General features: G+C 41.0%; 1 protein-coding gene across 1 annotated transcript in view; it reads right to left on the reverse strand.

Moving 5' to 3' along the window:
* Positions 1-538: 538 nt before the first annotated feature.
* The window catches only part of Gcfc2 (GC-rich sequence DNA-binding factor 2), a 34,117-nt gene continuing 6,741 nt past the window's right edge, over positions 539-27,914 (reverse strand). Inside the window, exons 3-17 of the mRNA XM_075983789.1 lie at positions 27,582-27,806; positions 26,001-26,104; positions 23,432-23,547; positions 20,791-20,977; positions 18,542-18,665; positions 17,108-17,189; positions 16,554-16,666; positions 14,647-14,846; positions 12,870-13,020; positions 10,569-10,687; positions 9,893-9,969; positions 7,591-7,657; positions 5,755-5,901; positions 3,163-3,287; positions 539-2,178 (exon numbers count right to left, since the gene is read on the reverse strand). Coding sequence (XP_075839904.1) covers positions 2,061-2,178; positions 3,163-3,287; positions 5,755-5,901; positions 7,591-7,657; positions 9,893-9,969; positions 10,569-10,687; positions 12,870-13,020; positions 14,647-14,846; positions 16,554-16,666; positions 17,108-17,189; positions 18,542-18,665; positions 20,791-20,977; positions 23,432-23,547; positions 26,001-26,104; positions 27,582-27,806 — 1,955 coding nt within the window. The 3' untranslated portion in view covers positions 539-2,060. The remainder of the gene's footprint in view (positions 2,179-3,162; positions 3,288-5,754; positions 5,902-7,590; positions 7,658-9,892; positions 9,970-10,568; positions 10,688-12,869; positions 13,021-14,646; positions 14,847-16,553; positions 16,667-17,107; positions 17,190-18,541; positions 18,666-20,790; positions 20,978-23,431; positions 23,548-26,000; positions 26,105-27,581; positions 27,807-27,914) is intronic.

The following is a 27,914-nucleotide window of genomic DNA, read 5'->3' on the forward strand; positions in this document are numbered from 1 at the left end:
CCAGGTGTGGTGACATGGCCTGCAATCCGAGGTCTTGGGAGGCAGAAGGGTCCCAAGATCATTGTCACTAACACCTCAGAATGAGACCCAGTCTCCAGAGAGAATAGAACGGGACCAGCTGAGATAAAGAATGAAAGGTGTGTCAGGGTCTCCTGTAGTCCCAGCTGGTTAGGAGTCCGTGAGCAAATCACCAGATGAGTGTCTGCCCTGCTATGCCAGTGCATCCATTCCACAGTGATGGCCGGGCTGGCTTCACAGCGTGTTTCAATTCCAGTGTTTCCAGAGTGTCTGCCCAGGTTAGACCAATGAGAGTATCTGTACCCACATCTATCTCTAAAAAATCCAAAGCCAGAGAACAGCTTCCAAAAGTCCACTGGAACAGTTAAAAAACTAGAAAATTCAAGCCGGGCAGTGGTGGTGCATGCTTTTGACCCCCAGCACTCTGAGTTTGAGGCCAGCCTGGTCTACAGAGCTAGTTCCAGGACAGGCTCCAAAGCTACAGAGAAACCCTGTCTCAAAAAAATGACAACAACAAAATCCTGGAAAATTTAATGTAATAAAGTCTTTGCCATTTATATACAAAACTTTCTGTACACATACACACATGCTTTTGTAATGAGCAGCTGTCTAAAACGACATTAACATGAACTGAGGATTCAGCAGAGTTTGGGCTGTCTATGTGGGATTCTGTTTGTGCAGTTTGCATAACAGTTTTAACATCTTCACGTAGAGAACCACAAGCTTTCACTGCTACAGCGATAGCCGGTCAGCTGTTCACATTACATGCAGTCTTGAAAGGAGGGCTTCCAAGTATGTAAACGTGGGCCAGAGTCACATCTTACAATATAACCAACATTTTCCAACTACCTTTAGGGCAATAATTTATACACAGGGGCATCATTGAGTAGCTTAACAGACTTAACACAAATAAAATGATTTTGCAAAAAATTCCTAATTTCTTAATGACCTTGCCTTAGACTTCCTTAATACGACAAATACTTTACATTTTTGTATTTAAAATTGCAGTGGCCTTCTTAATTCTACCGTGAATGATAACAAAACAAAAAAGCCCAACTTGCTACCAAGTGATAACTCCATTATCAAAAAAAACTTAAAATTCAAAGAAAAATGTTGTTTTCTGATAAATTATTTGCCAGAGGACAGGCAAAAGATCAATATTATTTTTAATATGGAAGTATAATGTCTCTAGAAAAAGATGGATATAGTTCACAAAGAATTACAGATGACCCAAACCAATATGTCTTCCTTCTTCAACAGGGGCTGGAGGAACAACTTAGTGGTTAAGATCTCTTCCTGAGGGCCTGGGTTTAACTCCCAGCAACTATATCAGGTGGGCCACAATCCCCTGGACCCCTAGTTCCAGAGAATCTGATGCCCTCTGGCTTTTTCTGGTCTCTGCATGGAAGTGGTCTACATAAAGTGTATACATAACCACACATATAAAAATAAACCTTTTTAAAAAAAGATTTTTTTTCCCTAACAAATTAACAATGAATTAAAAATCTGGAGACTCACTAGTACTGAGTTCATACAATCAACTAGTACAGATTTTGGAAGGACAATTTGTTATAAAAATGTGTTAACCATCTCATAATTAAGCAGTTCATCCTAAGATTTCCTCATTAGCTGATTTGTAAACAGTGGGAGTTTGTGGTGGCTCACGCCTTTAATCCCAGCACTCAGGAGGCAAAGGCAGGTGGATCTCTGTGAGTTCAGGGCCAGCCTGGTCTACAAGAGCTAGTTCCAGGGCAGGTTTCAAAGCAACAGAGAAACCCTGTCTCGAACCCCCCTTACCCCCCCCAAAAAAGGGATGCCAAAGCTGACAATGGGTTTAACTCTGGACATGCTTCTGTGTACCCGATTTCTTCAACTCCTCAGCCTGAGGAAGAACAGTGCTGCTGTGCAGGTAGCGCCCTTGGTCACACAGCGCCAGGAAGGACGGCCTCCAGGACACTGCGGCGGGCAGAGGATGAAGAGGCACTGTGCACAGGAGTGGAACTGAGCACTCTCATCAATGACTCTCACCTCCCACAGTGCACTCAAACGCCTGTAACTGGGGGTGTGGGGGGCTCCAGGTGATACTCCTCTATAAGGGATTCGGCTTGACTCAAAGCTTTTACCTTCATCAGGATAAGAATTATTTCATTGACTTCATTCCTGAAAAGCAAAACCAAAAAGTGTTGACTCCCCGCTAATGCAGTAGAGCCTACAGGTGTATGAGTGGTAGAAAGTCTTTAGTGCAGTGGGCCCTAAGCTTGATCCTTAGGACAAAACGTAAGATGAAATAAAATGATCAAAGAGATGAATTTAGAAGAAAAAGTGCTGTAACGTGAAGGGAGTCACAGTGGACTCAGTACTATCAGTACCTGAAACAGGAGCTCCACCTAAGTCAGTATCTAAGGTCTGTTACATCACTGGGTGAAGTGCTGGTTAATCCTAAGGCACAGTGACACTAGCTATCATGCCACACAGAAACATGTTACATGCTGTGCTGCTGGCGTGAACAAACGTGTGCTCATAGCTCCATAAAAGCACAGCACATACAGCTGTGCATATTACACCATACTCGACGCTGACTACACTCATCATTTTTGTATTCGCCACATAGACACATGTGCATTACAGCATGTCGGTGGCGGCCTGTATCATATCTATTTGCATGAGCAATGAGCATACTGTAGTACCAGCACAGACAAAACAGCCCAATGATGGGTTTCTTAGACTGGCCCCAGCTTCATACACCTCATGATTGTAATTGCAAAGCCCAAATAGAGTATCCTGGAAAATCTGAATGTGACTGGCAATAAAAAGCAGAAAACAAGCAAGCCTGCTAATCAGGGTCTCCACAGTGCGGTGCTATTAGCTTCTACAGCCAGGATACTGCCAGATGGAGCAGTCACACCAAGACTTCATCAATACTACTGAAGGATTCTAGACATGTGCCACAATGCCTGGTTTATGAGTTCTTGGACTGAACCCAGGGCTTTGTGCTGTTAGGCAAATACTATGCCGGACTAGTTACATCTGTAAATCCAGATGTTAAAAATCATAGTAAAAGTACAAATCTTCCTTAAAATTGCTGAAAGCATTCAAAATCCTTGAACTATGCTTTGGAGGTGTGAAAGATTAAATGAACATTACCTGAATTCACTTGTGGATAATTTACGTGCAGACCGCAACAAAAACTGAATGAAGTTTTCTAGTTGGGGAATCGATGTCCTCATAGCAGAGTTCTCAAACCATTTCTCTGGTAGACAGGCTGCTATCTGTCAAGACACATGGCAGGCTTAAAGCACAAGAGCAAAGAAAGTTTGAGATTTCCCTTTCCTGTGTCAAAGGTGATATAGCTTGAGAGAGGGCTCAGTGGGTAGCAGCACTGGCTGTTCTTCCAGAGGACCCAAGTTTGATTCTTGTAACCCACATGATAGCTCCCAACCATCTGTAACTCCAGTTCCAAGAGAGTTGATGTCCCCTTCTGACCTCAGGAACTGCAATCACACAGTACAAATATATAAGCAGGCAAAACATCCATATATACAAGATGACTGAAATGGAAAAAAAGTCACTTGATTAAAAAAAAATTCTTCATTGCTAAAAGCTTAAAGCAGATGGAATCTGCTCTGTGCATTGTTTAGCAATGCTTATAATTTCACATAAACATTCAAGAGAAGAAATCAACAGGTGATTGTAAATATGTTAAATGGAAGGAAAGGAATGACAATTCGTCCTATACCAGTGCACCTTCTATGTCCATAGAGGCCAAAGAGATCACTGTAGTGCACATGAGACAAAACAAACAAGCAAAAAAAAAAAAAAAGCCTTTTCCAAAAATAACAATTGGGAAAGTCAGAAAAATGTTGAAAGAAAAATAAGTTCCTCATAGCAACAAGAAGGAAAAGGAAAGAAGAGGGGGAAATACAGAGTTTCTGGACAGTCGAGCAGGCCATGCTATCACTGGTACCATCAAGACCAGGATCTGGAGAAAAAGCAAAAGCACCTCTGTAATGGAATACAGATTCTGGAAAGTATCTTATAAAAGAGAGCTGGTGCCAGCCTTAAAACAGTTGTAAAAAATGGTGAAAATGGTGGTAGGCATCTGTAATTCTAGCATCTGAGAGGCCCAAGGCAGAAACGGATTTGAGTCCAAAGCCAGCCAGCCTTGGTAGCAGACAGATCCTGTCTCAAAACAATGACAGGACTGGGTGTTGCTGAATGTGTAGGTGGCAGAGTAGGTGTTTAAAGCATCTGAAGCCTCAAGTCCAGACTTAGCAGCAGCAGCATCAACAAATGCAATATAAAGTAAAGGCTAGAAAAAAAGGACTGTATTATTAATTATTGAGAAAAAATGCAGATGTGGAACTGCAGAAGACAGAGACATGGAAGAGCTGCTTGTCGAACTACCTGTCTTTAAAAGTTTTGGAACCTGTCTTCACTAGATTGGAACTGTCATTTGTATGTGCTTTCCGGTGCTTTGCTATTTTACATGTGTCTGGAAGTTCTCATGGAGCCAGCGAGCCTGTCCATGTATGAGGTGAGACCGTTGTGCTGACCTGTGGCCTGCTTCTCAAACCTGCTGTAGAAGTTGTGTAAACACACTTCTCCTTCACTACTTTTGAGATGACTTTGCAGTCAACTTGAGAACATTCCACACAGAGAATGATTTAAATTTAAGAACTGTAAGGATGGGATTATGGTTGTGCTACCAAGCCTGGCTTCCTAAGCACCATTTAATACCATGACGTTTACCTTACGGGCAGATCAAATGTTTTGGAGACATTTGAGCATTGTAGTGTTTTGAATAAAAACAGCCTCCCTAGGTCCACATATTTGAAAATTTGAACACTTGGTCCCCCAGTTCTTGCGCTGCTAGGGGAGGTGAGAGAACCTATGTGTGTGGGGGGGGGTGGAGCCTTACTGGAAGAAGTCTGTCACTGGTGGGGCTGAAAATGTAATCTCAGCATTCTGCTGTCAGGCCTTCCCCTCCATTACAGACTCTCCCTCCGAAACTACAGCCCAAACACACTCGCTCTTCTTTACGTCTCCTTTGGTCATGGTGTTTCATCACAACAACACAAAAGTAACTGTTGCAGGTAGTATGGGCTACCTTCAGTAAATAATGCTATAATGTTCTTTGTACTTAAAATCTATATGTTCAACTCTGATTTTGTCCTAGCATAAATTCTTAGAAGTCAATGTTTAAAGCTTTCAACATTGCCCTGAAGAGCTGTGTTCTCTTGACAGTGGAACCCATTTTCCAGAACTAGTACACTGGACACTACAGGCCACAAGGCTTCTACAGCCCAAGAATGGTAGCAGCCCAGGCTTACATCACAACTGGGATTTTAGTGAAATAGTAACAGCACAGCCCCACTGTAATATAGATTTCAATAACTAAATCTTTAAAGATTCATTCATGTCTTCGTATGTTTATGTACAAGTTCCTGAAGAGGCCAGAAGAGGGCACTGGATTCCCCATCAGTGCTGAAGTTACAGGTGCTATGAGCTGCCCATGTTGGAACTATGAACTAAACTAAAGAGCAGTATGCAGTCTTAACCACTGAGACATCTCTCCAATCCTACTACTTAAATCTCTGCTGTTATTGTTTTGAGAGAGGGTCTAACCTTGTAGTCCAGGCTTACCTGGAGCTTGCAATACTTATTAGAGATCTAAGTCACCACACTGAAAATTATAGACATTAATGACACAATTAGAATTGACTCTATATAGCTTACCTGGCTGCACTTTTTAACAGCATCTGGTCCAGGGAAGGCATGAGTAAGAGCAATAATAAGATAGCGATTCAGCAGCTTCCCTAGTCCTAGATCTTGTAAGGTGTCATCTGGGAGAAGTCCATTCCAAAGAAGAATATTGCGGAAGAGCTAAAAGAAATACCAAGTAATTATATGTGTCTGCCCTAAAAGCTGTAATGGTAGATGAACAATGGTCCAGCTCCCTAACTCTCACTAGTTGGCCCTGTAAATGTCAGCTTTGGAACAAAGAACATTCTCAAGTAAATACCTGATCCTCACCTCCATGTATTTGCTCATCCTACTTCTATTATTAGGGTAACCGAACCCAATATACATCATGCAACTCCACTGCAGCCCCTCTAGATCAGTGCCCCACTGTAACCTATCTTCTTATTGTCTGCGGCCACTGAGTCTAAGAGTGTAGTTTACCAGGATCAGAAAGCAATGCCAAGGCTAGTGCTGGTATTAACGTGTGCTTCTAGGAAGCCTGGCAATGCCAACAACCTCGTAGCTGACAGTAAAACAAGACAACCTAAGAGTTTCCTGATAACAGGTTAAGTGCCTCATAATAAGATCTTCAATGAATACATGTTGCATTTGGAGGGCTGAATTCAAGTTTCTGTGAATTGTGAGAAATCTGTGTCTTCTAGTATTCTGAGTGCTGAATGACATCTGGGCTAATAACATGCCACACTTCACACTGTCATTGTCATCGCTGCCTGTCCTGGAAAGCATCTTCCCTGGTCTGGCCAGGACACACATTCACTCTCTGCACTGAAACAGCTCCTGCTAAGGACATTTATGTCCTTCTAATTTCTCAAACACAATGGATATTTATTACCCCCTATTTCTTTATCATGGCATTTAATACTCATTTTCATTCTTTAGCTCCTTGAGGCACAAAGGTTCACAATTCATTATAAGGTGCATCTGAAGACCCCACCCCCACTCCATTCCCCATCCTAGTCTTTTCAAAACTTGTCAATCATGGCCAAATACTGCCTATGCATAACTGCTGTCAAATTCTCAGCTGTGGCCTAACCCCTGGAACAGGGACGTCTCCACAGTTCTGTGTGTTTTTACTACATCCAAAGGAGATTTCGGTCTCCCCCAAGCCTGTATCTCCTACATGTTAGGAATAGTATAACACCAGGTGCCAACATCAGGCACTTGGCTGTGATACGGTTTATGTTCCTCACATGTCAGCTGTGGCATCCTTCCGATGCTTCACTTGAAACATCACTGGAACTGATCTCCACTAACTCGACTGTGGCTTTAACTTTAGCTTTTCAATCAAGGGTAGCCTAAGATTAAATTCAACCCAGTGCTTCTTTTGTAGGGTCCATGAGACAAAAACTTTTTTTTTAAAGGACCTTTAGAAATATTAAAAAGTAAATCAGAGCCGGGCGATGGTGGCGCACGCCTTTAATCCCAGCTCTCAGGAGGCAGAGGCAGGCGGATCTCTGTGAGTTCGAGACCAGCCTGGTCTACAGAGCTAGTTCCAGGATAGGCTCCAAAGCCACAGAGAAACCCTGTCTCAAAAAACAAAACAAAACAGAAAAAAAAAAGTAAATCAGAATAAGGCTGGGCATGGTAGCACATGCCTTTAATTCCAGTACACAGGAGGCAGAGACAGGAAGGCCTACTACAAGGCAGCCTGATCTCCATAGCAAAGACCAGGAGAGCCAGGACTATATAGTGAGACTATGTCTCACAACTATTAGTGCTTTTGTACTGTAGTGGCAGAGTGGACTTCAGCACATATGTATGGATGCAAAGATTAACAGAGATATATTTTAAAGACAGTACTCTGCTTACCTTTAGAGCCCCCCAGAACTGCCTTTCTTGGAACTTCGAATGTGGTGACATCTTTTCTTCTTCGGAACTAATTTGAAACAAATGAGGAGGAGGGGGAAGGAAAGGAAAAAGAGGAGATATAAAGGACTATTATTCTTACAGAATAAAACCGCAAAAAAAAAATAGAACTTTTTGATGTGGGAGTGTCATATATCAATCTGTTGATTTCATTGGTTAAGCAATAAAGAAACTGCTTGGCCCTGATAGGTTGAAACATAGGTGGGAGGAGTAAACAGAACAGAAGGCTGGGAGAAAGAAGCTGAGTCAGGGAGTCGCCATGATTCTCATGCGTCTCAGGGAGATCAGGTTAAGATCATTCCTGGTAAGCCAGCTTGTGGGCTACACAGATTATTAGAAATGGGCTAGTCCAGGTGCGAGAGTTAGCCGAGAAAAGGCTAGATATAATGGGCCAAGCGGTGTTTAAAAGAATACAGTTTCCGTGTAATTATTTCGGGGTATAAGCTAGCCAGGAGGCCGGGGTGCTGGGGAGGCAGCCCGCAGCTCCCTATTACAACAACTTTTTGTTGTTTGTTGTGTTTTGAATTCTGTGTATATCTGTATGTCTGTGTATGGTTTGTGCACAGGAATGCATTGCCTGCAGAGGCTAGAAGAGGCCACTGGAGTCCCTGGAGCTGGAGTTACAGGCAGTTGTGAGCTGCCCAACCTGGATGCTGGGAATCAAACTCCAGTCAGCTCTGGAAGAGCATTATACTCTTAACCACCAAGTGATCTCTCTGGTCCCTTTTTGTTTATTTTTAACTAAACAACTTAAATGAAAAATTAATCAGGGCACTGTGGTGGTATCTACCAAGAATTATAAATGCATCCACACTCAACCAACAATGAGTTTCTGCAAGTGTGTCTTGTAGCTATAACTGCCCGAGCACAGAACCGTGTATCTGCCTGTTTGTTTATAACCTCGCTGTTGGTAAGATTATCACTCACATGCTGGTCAGTTATAGAAAACCTACATGCCTACTGTGCACTGAGAAAGGAACAAAACTGCTTGTACCTGCTTATAATATACTTCATCTCATATAGAATGAGGGGGAAATAAAGTTATAGCATATATAAGATAAATGGCAAAAATCTGCAGTCAAAAGTCAGAATAAAGTAAGTATATCTCATTTTAGGGAACTGGAGAAATAGTCCAGCAGTTAAGAGCACTTGCTGTTCCTGCAGAGGACCGGGGTCAGTTTCTAGTACCCACAGTTGTGTGGTTCACAACTGCCTGTAATTCCAGCTCCAGGGGATCCCATGCTCTCTTTTGACCTCTTCTGGCAACTAAACACACATATACACATATATACACACAGGCAAATGTCCACAATATATAGATCTTAAAAACAAAACACCTTCTCATTTTAAAGATATACTTGATTTTAGCCAAAAGATTCAAGTAATTGCCTTAAATATGAATAAACCACAAGCATAATTTGAACTATGTGAATATATTAGTTACCTAAAACAGCACAAAACCAAAACTTACTGGGGCATAATTTTGATTTGCAGATATCTCTTCCTGACTCAGATAAACCAGAATCACCAGGTTTCCCCCTCCTAACTTCCATCGTGGGAGTATCATTGGGTAGCTAGAGTTCACAAATCATCACTACCAAGAAGGTTTTCTTGGCAAGTATATGACCATAAATCAAGCCGTGTGCTATGCATCCTCTGTACACGGCACTGCTCTGTTCTGAACAGTGTCTTCATCATCCTGCTGTCCTGTGGGGGTAGCTATTGATTTCTCCCGCCTTGTACTGATGATAATGACAGCAAGGACCCAAGGTCAAACAACCCAGAATGGTGGAGCTAAGCATGTTGTTCTTTACTTCTCTAGGTTACAACCTCCTGATTCTAGGGTAAATTTAAACACAGGAAACACTCAAATACACAATGTCCAAATGTTAAGTATCATATATATGTGGGGCACATGATTTAGAGAAATACTTGCTGAAATCTCGGCTTGCATCTTAGAACAATAAGTAAGTGTTTTAGCTCTAGAAAAGACTAAAGTGATTTTTGCATTACATCCTACAAATTTGTATTCTCTAAGGGCTAGATAGGATGGCACATGCCTCTAATTCCAGCATTTGAGAGGTGAGGGCAGGAGCACACACATAATGTTGAGGAATTCAAGATTATTCTCAACTTTGTAGAAAGTTCAGGAACAGCCTGAGCTATATCTGGCTGTGTCTTACATGACCCTATTCCTCCTCAAAGAAAAGCTATTTCCAACAGTACAAAAATTAAGAGCTCTTACCTCTTAGGATATAGAGGAATAAAAACATCATCTTCTATTGACTTCTTAATTCTTTCAGCAACAGATTTAAGTAAATCCTATTTAAAAATTTGGAAAGCATCAGCAAGCCATAATTGGAAATATAGTAACCAAATCAGGAAATTTTAATGGTGTGAATTGTTCTGCAGGCACAACACTGTTACAACACTGTAGGAACTTGGAAGATGCATGTGGTTGTCGGTGAATCACTTTCACGCACAAACTAGTATTAGACACTCGATGGCTTCTACCAATAGAAAGATGCAGTATGTAGAACACATTAAGCTGCTCTAGACCTTATACCAAGAATATTGCCCATAAATGTACAATTTAAGCAAATGCATTTTTCCACAAAAGCATACTGATCTAAATAAAATTTTATTTCTTTCTCCACCTAATTATAAGTAACATACTTTAAGAGTCCTGTACTAGTAGTTATAACAACAAAAACAAAATGCAAATTTTATTTTACCCCAACTTTTAAATACTTTCTATTCTGGCTTAAAAAGAGAGATCACTTTCTAGGTAATATATCCACATATTAAAATATGAGCTTGTATAAATTATTTTATTTTGTGTGGTATTGGGGATTGAACTCATGGTTCCACGGTTAGTGATCTACCATTGAGCTAAAACCCAAATCGGCAGAAATCATTACCTGTTTGCTTTTACTAACTTCATTTTCAGAAGCGGAATGGTCAAACACCAGTCTGCAGTGCACTGTTAAACTTCTTGTCTGTGAGGTTGACAGGGGATCCCAAATGAACTCTACAAAATCTGAAACACATGTCAGTGGTTACACAAGTTAGTAGATCATGCTTCTCATCTTTAGCCTACCTGTTCCACTTTTTACTGAGGTTAAAAATCCATGGCCAATCACAACATTTCTGATCTGCACATACTCTCAATTTCTAATCATTACTACTTCCTCTTTGCATACACTCTAATTTCTTTGTCCTTGGGTTTTGCTACACACTTCAGGTTAATCTATAACCCTAGATAAACTCACTTCTCACTAACTGTGCCTGCAATCTGCAGATGTAATGTAGTTTTAAAGAAAGGTATACAAAACTGATCTTCCAAAATTCAAGTGAGCCTCAGTGTCAGCCAGGAATTGCTTGCCCTGGCCTGCTCACTTGCCTGGTTGATTCTCCTGGTTCTCACTTCAGTTGAAGGATCTCTACTTCCTTCTTCTCTCTATCCTCATGAGTATGGATGCACGTTTGTGTGAATACTTGATTGTGTGTGTGTGTGTGTGTGTGTGTGTGTGTGTGTGAGAGAGAGAGAGAGAGAGAGAGAGAGAGAGAGAGAGACAGAGACAGAGAGAGAAGCTTCATGCTGATGGTTGCTATTCTGGCTACCCAGCTTGCTATTAGGATCATCTGTCTCCCTGTTATAAGCACTTGGGATTACATGCCAGCCACCATGCCTCCTACCAGGTTTTTATGTGGGTTCTGGGGATCTGAACTCTGGTCCTCATGACTGAGTACAAGAGTTTTAAACACTACATTATCTCCCCAATTCCAATAATCCCTAATACCCTCTTCAGTGCTATCCACCATTGTCTCTCTTTTTAAAACAAAATTGCTCAAAGTCCCATCTAGATGTCTACTTTGTATTTGTCTTTCTGGAATCCTCTCAATCAGGCCTCAGAACTCTCCACAGAGGGGTGAGTGCATCTCTCAAGTTAAACAGGACACCTGTATAGCCAGCTCCAAAGATTGATTCTAATTCTTCTGTGGCTACTGTCAGCAAACAAAACTGGGCCCCATCTTTCTTCCTGGAAATACTCTGCGTGGATTTTGAGACACTATCCTCCTGGTCTTCTCTCTGGTCTTGGCAGGGTACTTGTCACTTCTATGAGGACTCAATTTGTTTCCTTCTTGCTCCTTCTTGCACTCACTTCCTTATTATTTCATGTCACTTCGTGAGATTAAGTGTCATCAAAACACAGCCACCTCCTGCCTGAACTCCTGACTGTTATTCTCAGCAACCTATCTGATACTCCATGCAGAGACAGGCACCCAAAGCAACACAGCCTACCAGAGTGCTGCTGATCACTTCTACTCTAAGCTGCCTCCTTCAGATTCCCAACTGAGTCAAAACCATGGAACCTTTCTTAATGTTCTCCTGCTCCCCTGCCCCACAGTGGAAGTGCTGTCTTCAGAACACACAGAATCAACCACTAGAAGGTCTGGGCTGTATTTATCTTATTATGGGATGGTGGGCTCAAACAGAAGTGTTCTGACAGAAACAGGAGGAAGGTCAGAGACAGAGAGATGTGAGACAGCTACCGGGGAAATAAGATGTACTAGACAACAGGTAAAGCCACAAAGCCACGTGGCAAAATGTAGATGAATAAAAGTGGGTTAATTTAAGCTCTAAGAGGTAGTAATAAGCCTGAGCTACAGGTCAAATGTTCTGTAATTAATATATGCTGTTGTGTGATTATTTGAGACCAGGCAGTTGGGACAAAAGAAAAGCTCTGCCTCTGTTTATAGAGTTAGGATTAAAAACTTTGGATTTAAAAAGGTAAACCACTGTTCAGAATGAATAATAATTTTCAAAGTGTAACCAAGTTCAAAACTCATTCTCTGGAATACAATAAAAAGATTCTGGTCAAATACTGTTTTAGTAAAAGAAGCCTTTAAGGACAGAAGTAAAGGCATCACTAGCTGCTAATGGCAGGCACACATGAAATGTAACAGGAAATGGAAAAGAAATGTAAGTAAAGGGAAAGAAATGTATGTAACACATATGACGGTGTGCTGCTCTTGACAAATAGTGACAAATGACTTCGTGTGCCACCACTACTAATGTGGGCAACGTTTGTACAAATAAGCATTTCCCAACCAGGCTAATTACATATGAAATCAATTGCTCTTTACTGCATACAGCATTTACTCATGTCTCCAAACTTCTAAAAGTATATTTATGATTATGACAGAATTAAGATTACCTGTAAGGTGAGGAACAACTGTTTTGTTGATGACAGCAGACAGAATTTTTTTATCCGACTCATCTTCCTTCTTCGCATCGTCCATGCTGCCATCCATAAACTCTGTTATGGATGTGAACCAGGGCATCTGGTTTAGACCTATGGAGTCCAACTATAAGATGAGATTATAAAGTTATACATTCTTAAACTTATAAGTTAACTTTTTCCAAAATCCCTAGAATTTTTCTATGGCTCAAAGAGAATAATCATGTTTTAACACTGTATACACCACTAGACCACCACGGTAAGGCAGGATGGCATGGCAGAGCATCGAGGAAGATAACTAAAAACTGTGCTTTATGCATTCATCCATATAGCAAAAATGCAGCAAAGGCCACTGTGTGCCAGGACATTCAGAGACCGGCAATGGCAGTGGGCAGAGTGAAAAAACATGTACGAGCTAGGCATTAGGAATTGCCATGAGATTTACTGATAAAATTCATTCATCTGACTCAAACAAAATTTTCTTCAGTCTTTTCACTTCTTGTAAGAATAAATTTTAATATGCATGTGGTTTAGTTAATTAACCAGTTAGCAAAGAGCAGATAGCTGATACTTTTTGAGTAGATGAATGAAATATCTTGAACTTCCTATCCTTAGAAGTGACCTTGCTGGGAGGGTGGTGTGGTCCTATGGAAGCCTGAAGACAGATGATTAAGACCGAGGAGGAGATACACTGCATTTACTCTCTGAGTCTTGCTGATTGCTTTCCTTCTAGATCTTCATTTTCTAGCATGAGGATCCAGACCCTGGGGTGTCTTCACAATTGGAGGGTTAGAGCTTTTCTGTATTTACTAATTCTTACTTTGTAACAGAATTTAAACCCAGCACCCCTTTTGCCAGGCTCACCCTGAACTTGGGTTATATCAACAGTCTTCTATATTTTATTCTTCCAAAGTAGCTACTCCCAGTGGCTCCTAAAACACCACTGTCAAGGCCCTGAGATGATGCAGCAGGAAAGGCCCTTGCTACAAGTCTGATGACCTAAGTTGGATCAATGGAACTCACATAACAGAGAGAATAAACACCCACACAGTCCTCTGAACCCTATAAGCATGCAACAGCATGTATGCACCTTACCGCATACACAAATAAATGGAATAAACCATTTTTTTAGAACTCCACATTACCTTCCCTATGTATCACTTTTCGTATTACTTTCATATCCTCAGCTCTGAATCCAGGCTTGAAGGCTAGTGCACTCACCCTGAACTGGCATCCCCCTCACTCTCAGGAAAGTGCTCTCATGAGCTCCTGCTCACCCCTGCGGGCCCGCTTTCATGCCTTCTCCTCAATGTGTTCTGCTAACCAACTCTTTCCAGTTTGTCACTTCCAACTTCATAATCCTTGGAACAGGTTTTTAAGTCAAATTTACCAAACTTAATGCAACATCATTCTGGGGAAATTTTCACACATTATAAGAGCATTAAAAATAGGTTTGAATTACTGGTGTTTGGTCCTACTATGCCTTAGAATCAATTTACTTGTGTGTGTGTGTTGCATGCACACCAGCACGTATGCTATGGGGTGGCATGTGTGAGACAGAGAACAACTTGTGGCATTTAATTCTCTCCTTCAATCACATGGGTTCCAGAATCCGAACTCAGGTCATAAGCCTTGTAGCTACCTGCTAAGCCATCAGGCCAGGCTGAAGTTGTGATATTTTATTGTTAGCCTGATGGGCAGGACACATTAGTAGCAGACATGACCAGCACAGGCACATGTTAAGCACTGATACCTTAAGAGGATTCCAATCAAGCAACTGAACTCGTATCAGGGGACTTAAAAGCTTTGGTAAGCAGAAACCAACGAAGGCTTCGTAGTAGGAATCAGGAAACTTTTCTCGCCACTGCTGAAATTTCAATAAAATATTCTGGACGTTACAAAAATCATCATGCACATCTTCAAAAACTTTCTTACAATCTTGTAAAATGTCACCTGCAAACAAAGTAAGTCTCTTTATGTTATGTATTTTAAGCCTACTTTCCTGCCAACAATTAATTATGAGTTTCAGTTTAATTTTATTTAAAAAGTCACTTGTAACAAAAGAGGTAATATCAACACTAATAAAGCCTACTATGTATTGAGTCCATCTCCATAGGCCAAAATATTATACACTTATTGTCCCATATCATTACCATAGCCACCTTCCCGTTAAGGCAGATAAAACCCACTGATTTAAACAAAACAAGCAAATGATATTGAACTGAGGCAGGCAAGGAAAAAAGCCCCTTTCCATTGAGTCTCGTGAACAGCAAAGCCCAGAACCTTTGGGCTGCACCATGACCTTCTCGGGTCACCCATCAGCAGAGCCCAGGCAGGCCACAGGATGGAAGGAAAGCTTAACCAACTGTACTCAGGCACAGGTTAGAACCCAGAATTTACAAAGAACCAGAGTTTAAAAACCAAGGAAAGAAAACTGCCAATCAACAAATGAGCTAGTAACTGAACGTTTACAAAAGAAACACAAATGGCCAATAGCAATTTTAAAGCTCCTCAAATCAGGGAAGCACAGATTGTAACTACTGAGAGCCTGTCTCACTCTAGTCAGAAAAGCCATCAGGAAACCCAACAGTAAATGCTGGAGATGTGGGGGAAGAGGAACCTTATCCTCGGCCAGTGCGAGAGAAAATTAATACAGCCATGAAGGCAATCAGTTTGAAGGTTCCTCAAAAAATTAAGCTATTTACTCCTGAGCGTACATACACCCAGAGAACCACAGACCCTATCATAGACATATCTGCAGCCCTTGTTTCTTGATGCTCTACAAGAAAGGAAATGGAACAACCAAGATGTCCACCATGAACTGATGTTGAGAACCTGGGACATATCTAACATGGAATACTATTTGGAGCTAAAGAAAAATGAAATCACAAAATTGCAGGAAAATGGATGGACTTAGAATGTCTAACATTAAGAGCGGTCACCTAATCTCAGAAAGGAAAACACTTCACATTCTCCCTCCTAGGCAGATGGTACCCTATACTGCATACATGTCTATATGGAAACAAATCAAGTGTAGGTACAGTGTAGCACTGTAGAAAGGAGAACAGGAAAGGCTAATGTTAGGGGACAAAAATACAGGTGAAGGGCATACAGTCATGAGACAATCTAAAGCTACTTGCTTTCTATTTTCAGTTCTGACATGGTTTTTCCTGTGTGTGCACAAACAGTGGAGAGGTAAATAAAGTGTAGCTGAAAGGATGAGGAGCCCAAGTATTAGTGCCCTGCCCTCAATTCAAGATCCAACATCTCTCAACACTCCTACGAGAACCCTCCGAAGGCTGTGTGGACCAGCACTGTGTTGGACAGGCACACTGCGTCCTTCTTTGTCCAGCAGGAGCATTACACCTTTAATAAGCTTTTCCTACAAAACTGGAAAAGCAAGTGTAACTGATAATGAAAGTACAGAAGCCTAAGCAGGCTCCAGGCTCACTGTGGAGTTCACTGAGATTCATAGTTGGGAACTTGGCAAATGTCTGTTTTTGAGCACATCACACTTCTCCGGAGGAGCAAGTCTGATGCAAAAAATGTTTTCATTTTTCTTAAATTTTCCTGTCTTAGTAGTATGGATCTAACGGCAGCTATAACAAGTCTTCCTCACTATTTTAACACTTCAAATAGGTTAGAACCTTGGCAATTGACCTTGGCGTTTTTGGAAGTTGGTCATCTCTGCAGGAGACAGCTCATCGTCACTAGAAGTCCCTTCCTGATGGTCACAGTTGCCAGCGAGCACCCTTGCTTGTCTTCTCTGCATCCTGCATTGTGCAATAAAGTAAACCAAAAGCAAACAGTTCTTGTAGAAAATACTGAAAAACAATGTTATTGTTCTCAAATGGACACATCACCATACTAACACCATTTTATCTAACTATGCCAGACACTTTCTGTTTCTTTAGCTTCTTTGGTTCTTGTGCAACTCAGATCATTCTCTGAATGGAAAGACTTCTTAAAGAGAGTGCAACTAGTTAGAAGTGGTTTCTAGTTCAAAGCAATCCGCCTAACAAAGGCCACCTCACTAGTTCTGCCTGAGCCCCAGTTTGTCTCTAAAGTAGTGAGGCCAGCTGAACTCAGCTTTGGTTTTACATCATTCTTGAAACTCGGCACGTCAGGCGGGGTGATTATCTCACAAAGTTAATTCTACTGCAATAGTAAAAAGTGCTTGCTCAGTGTGCTAAGACTTCACTTTGTATAGATACCTTCGTGCTTCAATCTCTTCCAGAATTCGCTGATCCTTGTCATCTAGGGCCAAGCTTCCATTTGCCGATGTCTCAGCTTTGCCTGTTAATTCACAAAATTAGCTTTGTACTACAGTCTCAGAATAGTGAATCACTGAGGCTATAGATAATATGAAGTATGTATGTGTATATATAAGAACACGAAATGTGCTCAAAATGTAATTGTATTATCAATGAATCTAAATGTCCATTACTTACCAGTGTTAACAACCATCAAGCCTGTTGCCCTAAATGTATCTTGCTGGTGTGTGCCACTTAGTACAGTAGGTTTCTTTTTTCTCATTCTTTTTTCTTTTCTAGCAATTACACCAATTTCCTCTGTAATCATATACTAGAAATATTTACACTGCCAACATCTTACTTATACTATGTATGGCTTGCTTCATTCACCAAGTTCCACTGTTTACGAATGACCAAATATGGGGGTTTGGCAGTCACTTTACTGTTCTTTGTCACCTACACTGGATCTCACGCCCAAGAGCACCTCAAGCTAAGACACAACTGTGGCTGCAGTGTGGTGTGAGGACATGGAATGGCCATCCCTTACCAACTCTGCTGACACCCACCAGCCTTCACAGGCTTCAACTACAGAGCTGGAAAGTCCTTTCCAACCACTCTGCTCATTTAATGGCATATAAATACACAGTGTCAAGAGAGCTGGGGAGATGGCTCAGCAGTTAAGAGCACTGTCTGCCTTTTTTTCAGTTCCTAGCACCTACACGGCTCATAATTGTCTGTAGTGGCAGTCCCAGCGGACTGTATACCCTTTTAACCTCTGAACAGTCCTGCATATGTGTGATGCACTTATATATACTCACACACACATACGAAGAAAATAAACACTTAAACTCTGTCTCAAATGCTTAAGTGACTGGAAATTCTAATATTTAGTTTTTAACCTTAAACACGGTATATTGAAACTCCTCTCTGTAATGTCATGTTTGGGAGAAGGATCGGTATGAAAACAGAAAAAGCTTTTTCTGGCTAGTTTTATGTCAACTTGACACAAGTTAAGAGTCATCAGAGAGGACTGAGAAAACGTCTTGTTAAGATCTGGCTGTAGGAAATCCTTTAGGGTATATTCTTAACTAGTGATTGATGTGGGAGGGTCACCGCTGGGTTGGCGGTCCTGGGTTCTGTAAGAAAGCAGGCTGAGCAAGCAATGGAAGCAAGACAGGATTCCTATCCTGCTTGCATTCTTGCCCTACCTGCTTCTGGTGATGAACTGTGACATGGAACTGTGGCGAAAATAAACCCTTTCCTCCCCGACTTGCTTTTGGTTGTGGTGTTTCATCACGGCAATACAAGCCTAATTTTTTTAGAGAACTAAAAGTACTTTTACTTCCAGACGGCAATCTAGTTTAGTGATAATAACAGAACACAGGGACTACTAACGTGATAACTGTTGCAGATAGGATGATTCCCATTTTAGCTCATCTTGCCTGCGTTTCAAAAGTGCGTCTGATCTTTTTAAAAGCAGTATGCGCGTGGATGATTCTAGTTCCTCAATGCTGATAATCTGAAACACATATGTGACATTTCCCTGTTTATCAATAAAGAATTATAGAAAGAGTAAAAGGTATTATGATCACATGTATACATTCAATTCTTGAAAAATAACTCTAGTATTAGTGCAAGTATCACAGATTATAAACCAAATGACAGTGCCAGGAGAATGTGCATGTGACTGGTAAAGGACGGAGGGGAATGAGAGGACAGAAGCTGGGATGCAGCAAGGGGCACAGGGTCTGCCTAGCAGGCGTAAGGCCCCCATTTGAGGCCCGGCACCAGAATAAACTTCATAAAATGGAAGAGAGTTTCTAGGGACAGCTAAGAGGGCTTTGCTACAGAAATCTGTAACCAGATGAAACTGGAATCCTACTTCCTAAGAGCAGTCACTTTACTCCAGTGTCCTGCAGCTTCTTCCAGGGTGCCAGCTACAGCAACCCCATGTAGGTCAGTAGGATATGAAAAGTGTAATCCAAAGACAAATGAAGAAAATAATTAAGACTAAAAAATACCACAGAAGGCAAGCATCACTGACAATTAACATGTAAAGGACAGATAATATTTCATGATGGATAGAATGATATAAAAAGTAGGCTTTTTTTTTTAATCTTTTTTCTTTTCCTTCCTTTATTCTTCTTCTTCTTTTTTTTTTTTTTTGTTCTTCCAGACAGGGTTTCTCTGTGGCTTTGGAGTCTGTCCTGGAACTCGCTCCTCACTCCGTAGACCAGGCTGGCCTTGAACTCACAGAGATCTGCCTACCTCTGCCTCCCGAGTGCTGGGATTAAAGGTGTGTGCCACCGCTGCCCAGCCCTATCTTATTTAGTTCTGTGGTATAAATAACTTACCTTGTAGAAAGGTAGTAGAGATTCCAATGTCAGGACTGAATATGCACAAAACACAAATGTGTGAGGTGAAAAGACTTAAAGACCTACAGTGTGAAATTTTAAAACCTACAAGTATCAAAATAAACCCTGTAAATTTTAGATTAATTGAACAACTATCTTAAAATTATTTAAAATTAAAAACTTTAAATTGGGCTGCAGAGACGGCTCAGTGGTTAAGAACACTGGCCGCTCTTCTAGGACCCCAGTTCAACGTGTAGCACTCATATGGCAGCTCACAACCACCTGAAATTCCAGTACCAGGGGATCTGACGCTCTTTTCTGGACTCTACACACTGAATGCATGAGCTGTACAGACATACATGCAGGCAAAAACAACCAAACAAATTAAATACAATATGTTTGGAACCATAAAGATTTGTTTAAATTCTAAAAACTAAGAGAAAAAAAAATCTAAGAACCAAGATTTGAACAGAGCAAAGGACTTAGAGAATTTATAAGAAAAAGATCTCCACAGGGCATGGTGGCTCACACACGTGAACTCCCAGAACTGAGGAAGCTAAGGCAGGATGATCACCCCAAGTGAACCAAGTCACCCTAAGCTTTAGACTGGGACCTTGTTCATAAGCAAAATTAATCCAGCTAAGAAAATGAGGGTCCACCCCCCCATCAAAATAGACATTTTACAAAATCCATTTTTTTTTACCAATCTAGCAATTAATTTTTCCAGTAATATGTCTTAGATGAAATGTTATGATAGAGCCTTAATATGAGGAGATGTTCCTAGTCTCACTGCAACATGCCATGCCATGTTTGGTTGATATCACTGAGAGACCCGCCCTTTCCTGAAGGGAAATAAATGGAGGAGTGGATCTGGGAGAGAGAGGACATGGAGGGAGGGACTGGGAGGAGAAAGGGGAAACTGCAGTCTCCATATACATGGAAAAAAAATGTATGCCAAAAGTTTTATGTAACATTTTACAATAGCAACTAAAAAACCAAAAACCAAATGAAAACAAAAATCTCAAAACCCCAAAACCAACTAACAGCCCATGTCTAACATTAAAGGGAATGTGAACAGCTTGTTAAAGATCTGTGTGGTAGCATGGAACTGTCGTCCTAGAACTCAGTAAGAGCCTGTTGAAAACCCACCCCACCGTACCTCTTCTACGTGGGTTCTCAGTCCCTGTGTTTGTTTAATCCTTTACCCATGGAGCCATCTCCCCAGCCTGACTTTTCTCTGTTAATTGACCAATAAGGGAGGGTTCTAACTTTAAGAATAGTTATATATACCTTTTCATTTAGACAATCAATTATATTTTCCACATAAATTTTCATGCCTTTGTAGAATTTGTAGTTTAGATTTTGATCAGGTGCATTCTCCAGGTTCTGGATTGCAGTCTTTGAACTCTTGATGTCTTGTTCATATTTTTCATATTCTCTCTGGTGCGAGCGATAAGTATCCTGTAGTAATGTTAATCTAAATAAAATAAAAGTTTCATTTTTCATACCTTTTCTTTTAACCAGTATGCTAATGAAGATGTTTTCAAACACAGCTAGGGACAGTGATTCCCACAGAAACCTGGTTTAGGTGTGTGAAGCTAAGGAGAAGACAATTGCTGATCTCAAAGAAAAAGGCACAAAAGGATACCTACAAGGACTCAGAGACAGACGCTGACCATAGGACTAATTTCTCCATTTAATAATTTCTTGAAACTGGGTCTCTTTAACCCAAGCTGGCCTAAAGGGCACTAGGTATCAAAAGGATGACCTTGAACTCCTTCATCACCCTTCCTCTTCCCCTCCCCTCCACACTAGTGAGGGGTAAAAACAATAACATGCAGCAAAAATCATGGATGAATTATTTTAAGTAGAACATTAAAGTGATAGACTTTCTAAGCATATATTATGTTAATAAAGATAGCCATACGTCAGGGTGTACATTGGCTCGGCTTTTTTTTTAAATAAAAGAAATGGGGCAATATAAAAATACTATGTACTTCTATAAGATACATACATGAGGCAATTTCTAGAAGATAATAAAACAAACTGGTGGCAAATTTCCTTAGGGAAGCCAGTTTTCTTCTCAGTGTGTATCATTTTGTACTGATTTATTAGAAAACACATTTTCCTTTTAAAATAAAAAGCCTACTTGAAAAACATACCATAATAAAGTTAAAAGTAGCATTTACTCAGAGTATCTGAGACATTAGTCTACCCCAGTGACCCACTACCTCTCATTCTATCACTTAAGACAATTCTCTCAGATGCAATCCCTCAACAAACACCAGATGGCCTGTGGTTTATATGCAGGAGATGTAGGAGCTTTAATTCTGTTTTATTCTAACTAAGGAAAGCTAATCAAAACTCCAGTAGATGATAATGAATGTACTTCAGAAATAATCTTGAATCTGTTTAGAAGTTGGTAAGCTTATTTTGTAGCAGGTCAGACAGTAAATATCTCAGCTTTTAGAGCTGCATAATTGCTCTTGCACTACTCAGCTCTGTGCTGTATCACCGAAGTACCCACAGGCAGTACTACCAACACACAGTGGTCTGGAGGCTGCTAACCCCACAGAATAAAGATACTAAGTGCTGGTAAGTTTGAAGATTTCAAATATTTATTTCATAATATTACAAAGTATCTTTTCTATAAAAATATCTTTAAACGAACAGCTACAGTTGACAGACTCTGCAATGTGATTAAGGAACTGAGTTACTTTAAAGCTTACGTACAGATATTAGGAAAGGAAAATCTGAACCTATTCTCAGGCAAGAAAAAAACCCATCTTGAGCTAGTCACTAATGCAGAAGCCTGATGTCCTGAGTTCAATCTCCGAACCCCATGTAAAGATGGAAGGAGAGAATTGACCCCTCAAAGCTGTGCTCTGACTCCACACATGTGCTATATATATGTGTACTATACACTTTGAAAAAAAAATGAGGATATTCTCTAAAGGCAGCAGAATCAATGCCCTTATGTCATACTGTCACATGGGCTAATCAAACCCTGACCATCACATCTACTCTCTTATAAACAGGGACCAGCAGACACTGGATTCCGAGTATATTCTGTAATAAAGTACTCAGAACCAATAGCCTCTGGCAGGACATGCCATTATTTTAGCAAAGTGTAAGTCATAAGGTTAGCACTATCGGCTCAGGGTAATTATCAAGGCCCAGAGTGTAAAAAAGAACTGTGCTTCTGGAAGGCACTGTATTCAGAGTCATAAAAATAAGCTCTTGGTCATGGTAAATTTTAAGCTAATGTAGTTTAAGAAAAAGCACATGCACACACACAAAAAGCCAGATGCAGTCACACACACCTATAATCCCAGCACTAGGGAGGCCAAGGTAGGAGAGTCATTATTCAAAGGCAGCCAAGGCTGCACAGTTACATCTGAGGCTGGCCTGGGCTGCAGAATAAGACCCTGCCTCACAAAACGCAACAAAACTAAGAGACGTGTTCACTACTATAGCAACACAAGGTGAGACTTAGAACAGACGAATAAATAAATTAACTATAGGAACAAGCATCAACTATTTACTATAGAAGATGAACGTGATGGTACACCACGGAAGCACGTGGGGACTCCTTCTGAGGAGGAAGTCAGAGGATAGGAGTTCAAGGCCAGCTGGGCTACAAACCAAGACCACACCTCTAAAGACCACACACACAACCCCAATGAAATCCAGCAGTGTAGAAAAATGCCTTGAGTCATCATATTAAGTTTTTAAAAAATTGCAATTACTGGTTTTAATCATGTAGGGAATATTTGTCATTAAGACTAACAAGAAAATCTGCTATTTATATGGTAAAATGAGACCTTTTCCTATAACCTGTTCAATGTTAATGTTTAATAATTAAAATAGAGTGCTTTTTTACTACTAATCACTGAGGATGAATATAAATTACAAAATAAACATTACTCACCTATTATTTAATTGTTTCTTTATAATTTCCAAATTTACTGGTGGAAATGAAACGGAAGTATCAAACTTCTTCAGTGTCTGAGACCCACTGTTGTAGGAAAGGTCTATGTTCTGTCCCTAAGAGATATCAAGAGTTAATTTTTTAAAAAAAATTCATTTACCATACAAAAGAGACTAAATAAGGTTACCATGTCTTTATAATATCATGGTCACAATAAAATATTTTTTTAAAAAATCCTTCATCAATTTTGGAATATATCAGTGCTTTTTTTTTTTCCAGCCAGGCGCTGTGGTGCCAGACTCATCCACATAGCGAGTCCCAGGGCAGCCAGCGCTACATAGGGAGACCTAGTCTCAAAGAAACAAAACCCCAAACCAAGAAACCCCAGCCTCCCACCCCAACCCACCCCTGCCTTGGCAGTACTGAGGACTGAACTTAGGGCCTGATGTATGCTAGGCAAGTGCACTGCCACTGAGCTACAGTTCTACCCTGTCTATTAAATTTATATGTACAAAACACATTTTAAAGTTTGGATTTCCACGAAAGTTAGTTCCTAAAATTTCAAAGCTAATTTTACAGATATTCTGATGCATTCTTGGGACGTCATGGAGTTCTTGAAGAAATGGGAACAAGTAAAGCCATGGCTGTTTGGAATTTGGAGCCTGCAGAGACTACATTCCTGAAAGAGTATCTTATGGCCCTTCCCATCAGTCTTTTTGGCAACCACAGCTCACCACTACCACACTTACCACGTAAAGCAAATTCTCAAAGTCCACTATTTCAGACAAGGAACAAGGAAGGATGCTCAAGAAAATCAGGATCTGCCAACTCTCACCAATGTTAGACACCAAAATGAGTTATAAGAAGGCAGAAACAAGGTGTCCTTATCTGCTTCTCAGTTTCTGGGATAAAACACTGACTAGAAGCAACTTGGGGAGGAAAGGGCTGATTTTATCTTACAGTGCCAAACAGCAGCTCGACTTCAGGGAAACACCAGGCAGGAGCCTGTCAGCAGGAACTGAAGCAGGAACTACGGAACAACATTCTTACAGGCACACTTCTCATTACTATGCAGTGTGGATACTTAATGAAACTACTGTGTCTTGTAGAGCCCTGGTCTCCCTTATTCCTGGGGTGCATTCGCGGGGACAGTTTATGATCAGCTAACTAAGCTTCCTGTGTGCTTCTGTGCTCCCTGCCCCGCCCGGTGATTAGCTGCAGGACATTTACTCCATTGTTAATATGGTAATTTCCCACCTGCCTGGGCGGAGATCCTTGTGCAGCAGTTAGATACATAAGGATTTCCCCAAGTCTGAATAAACTGGCATTCGGCTGATCTCCTTTCGAATGACCCTGGTCTCTCTGTGTGTTCTTTCAATCTCCAGGCCCTTGCTAGACTCCTGTTAGGTACAGTGGCGCGCGAACTGTACCGAGGGTGTAACACAAAATCAGGTGTTACAGTGTCTGTGTAAATACGGCACACACAGGCCTTCGAATGTCTAGTCAGAGGACAACTTTGTGGAGTTGATTCTCTCCTTCCACATCGAGTTTCGGGGAGCCATCTTAAGTCACCAGACTTGTGTGGTAAACATTTTACCTGCTGAGCCATCTTATCCAACATTTCCTCAATTTATCTGTATTCTCTTTTTCTGATAGTTATTAAGCTGTTAGGGCACAAATCTCATTAAACTCTCTAGACTTAACTACTTAATAAATGAAATTGATTATTTTGGTTAGGATGACCATGACAATCACTGTGCTATGAAGTACTCTGTACGAATGCTCTGGAACCTCTGGTATTTTACCACAGTAACAATTAGTCTTTAAAAGGAAAAGCAGCAAACACAAGGGAATTGGTAAACTTGAGCTGTACAGCAAGAACTGAACATATTTCTTCTCAAAGTGCTATTTGGAAGTTCTTTGGATGCATGGGCTTTACCAAAAGTGAGGACTTAAAAAAAATTATAAAAACAATCTGTTAGTAAGTTCTCTAGTTTGAAATTCCAAAATGATCATGGTTTCCCCTATACTTTTTAGCTCTTATAGTGAGTTAAATGATGGTCCTCCCCAAGTTCTACCCCCAGAGCTCACTCAGGGCTTAGACTTGTCCCATGTGATGAAGAGTCTTCGTGGTTATAGCTAAGGAAGAATCCAGACGAGAATAAACTGATTTTCTGGGTGATCCTAAATGCAAACACAACTGTCTTCCTAAGACACACAGAGCAGACACAGAGAAGGCATGCGGAGGCAGAGACGGGGCAGGGGGTCCTGGAGTCACCCAGAGCACCCACAATTGGGAAAAGCAGTTCTCACGCAGTCCTGACAACTCACAGCACACATGATGGCTCAGCAGGAAAGCTGTGCATGAGCCCTGCGCTTGATCTCCACAATTCACGCCACTGGAAAGACAGAACCAACTCTACAAAGCCGTCCTACTTCACACATGCACGTGGCTTGAGTGCTCCCCCAGGACAATTTTTAAAAGTAAAAATAAAGTCACCAGGTTTGTGGTAATTTGTTACAGAGCCCTCAGGATGCTAACATATAGCACAGACATAGAAACAGTTACCTGTATCATCTTGACTGCTTTCCTCATTTGCTGTTGTTCCCAAATGTCCTGATTTTCATCTTCCGGACTCTCTTTCTCTTCGCTTGCCTCTTCATTTCTGACTGCTATACACCAGAAGACACACGTTAACGCTCACTACTCTCAGGGCTAAGTAACTAGTTGCAGTGCTGTCTCGCAATGGGAACTCAAATGCAGCCACTGGGTCCAGGGCCAGCATGCTCAACACCAGCCACCCACGTTCCCATATGGAAGGGCTGGGGAGAATAGATGGCTTAGCAAGTACATTTGCCATCAATCTTGACAACCCTGAAGAACCAGCCAATCAAGAAGGAAAGAACCAACTTCCCACAAGTTGTTCTCTGACCGCCACAGTTATACTGTGACATGTGTGTGTCCATACTCTCACACACAGCACAGAATAAGTAAATGGGGCTAGCAAGATGGCCCAATGGTTAAAGGTGTCTGACATCAGGCTCAATGACCTGAGTTCTGTCCTGGGACCCATAACACATGATGGAAGAGAAACACTACTGCGATTTATCCTCTTGACAGCCCAAGTGCACTCTGAACTCCACATGACCGCACGAGCACTCACATGTGAGCTCACACACATAAGCAAAAATCAATAAAAAGTAAAATAAATTAATACATTTTTAAAAGAAAAAGATACTTAATTCATTCCTAAGAATTAACATTTAAAAAATAGTTTCTGGGAGCCTAGGACATAGCATAGTTGAAGAGTGCTTGCCTGTCATGCATGAAGCCCTGAATTCAATCCCTAGGACCTTGTAAGTCTCATGTGGTGGTGGCACATACCCATACAATCCTGGTATTTGGGAAGTAGGGATAAGAAATTCAAGGTCATCTTTAGCTACATGGTAAGTCTGAGACTAGCCTGGATACACGAGACGCTGTCTCAAACACAAAGAAAATTTCTGGGTACAAGGGACCAGTTTTATTCTGTGGAAAAGTGTGATGAGGCACATGTTACAAATGAGAACTGCGAACAGCCCAGTATTAGTAAATATTACAACACACACCCTGAAGGAACGTTAGATGATATGACAGAATCGTATCATTTAAAAAGCCATGATACTATGGACTGAGGATTCAGCTTGGTGCCACTGTTTTGGGGGGGTGGGCAAGAGACTTCTTGGTGCAAGGATTAGAGGAATGTGCCATCCCAACTGTGTAACTGGGGCTCTAACCCAAGCCTTCATGCACACTAGAAAGACTAGGGGTTGGAGAGGTGGCTCAGAGGTCAAGAGTACTGGCTGCTCTTCCAGAGGTCCTGAGTTTAATTCCCAGCAACTACATGTTGGTTCACAACCATTTGTAATGAGATTTGGTGCCCTCTTCTGGCCTGTAGGCATACATGCAGGCAGAACATTGTGTACATAATAAATAAATCATAGAAAAAACAAAACAACAACAAAGAAGACTGCCAACTGAGCTGCATCCCCATTTCCAAGAGCAATTTTTTTGAGAAATGATAAAAACATGGTCATGAACAAACAAATTTCACTATTGTAATGAAAATGTCTTGATCTTTATATGCCGGTAAATAAATTAAATACATACACGTTTCTTCAGCCATTCTTTGTCTGAGTGTTTGAGGCTTTGGGGTAAACAGTATTCTCTTTTCATCGTCATCAGGATCACTCTCCGGGTCGTACTCACTGCTCTTCTTCCGGTCAGAAGTGGTGGAGGGATAGTTTACGTCCAGTGAAATATAGTCACCTGGGGTCCTGGCCAACTCACGTTTTCTGCGGGCTTCCCGAATAAAAGCTGCATCAGGGATCTTAACTGAAACAGATGAAGAGGACAATGAAAACCATATGCTACAGAATGCATGCTCATTGAATTCAAGGCAAGAAAAGGTACCATGTTCCTAAATTTTCCACAATTTAGATA

Source organism: Microtus pennsylvanicus, chromosome 8, assembly GCF_037038515.1.
Source record: "Microtus pennsylvanicus isolate mMicPen1 chromosome 8, mMicPen1.hap1, whole genome shotgun sequence".
NCBI classification, from domain to species: domain Eukaryota; kingdom Metazoa; phylum Chordata; class Mammalia; order Rodentia; family Cricetidae; genus Microtus; species Microtus pennsylvanicus.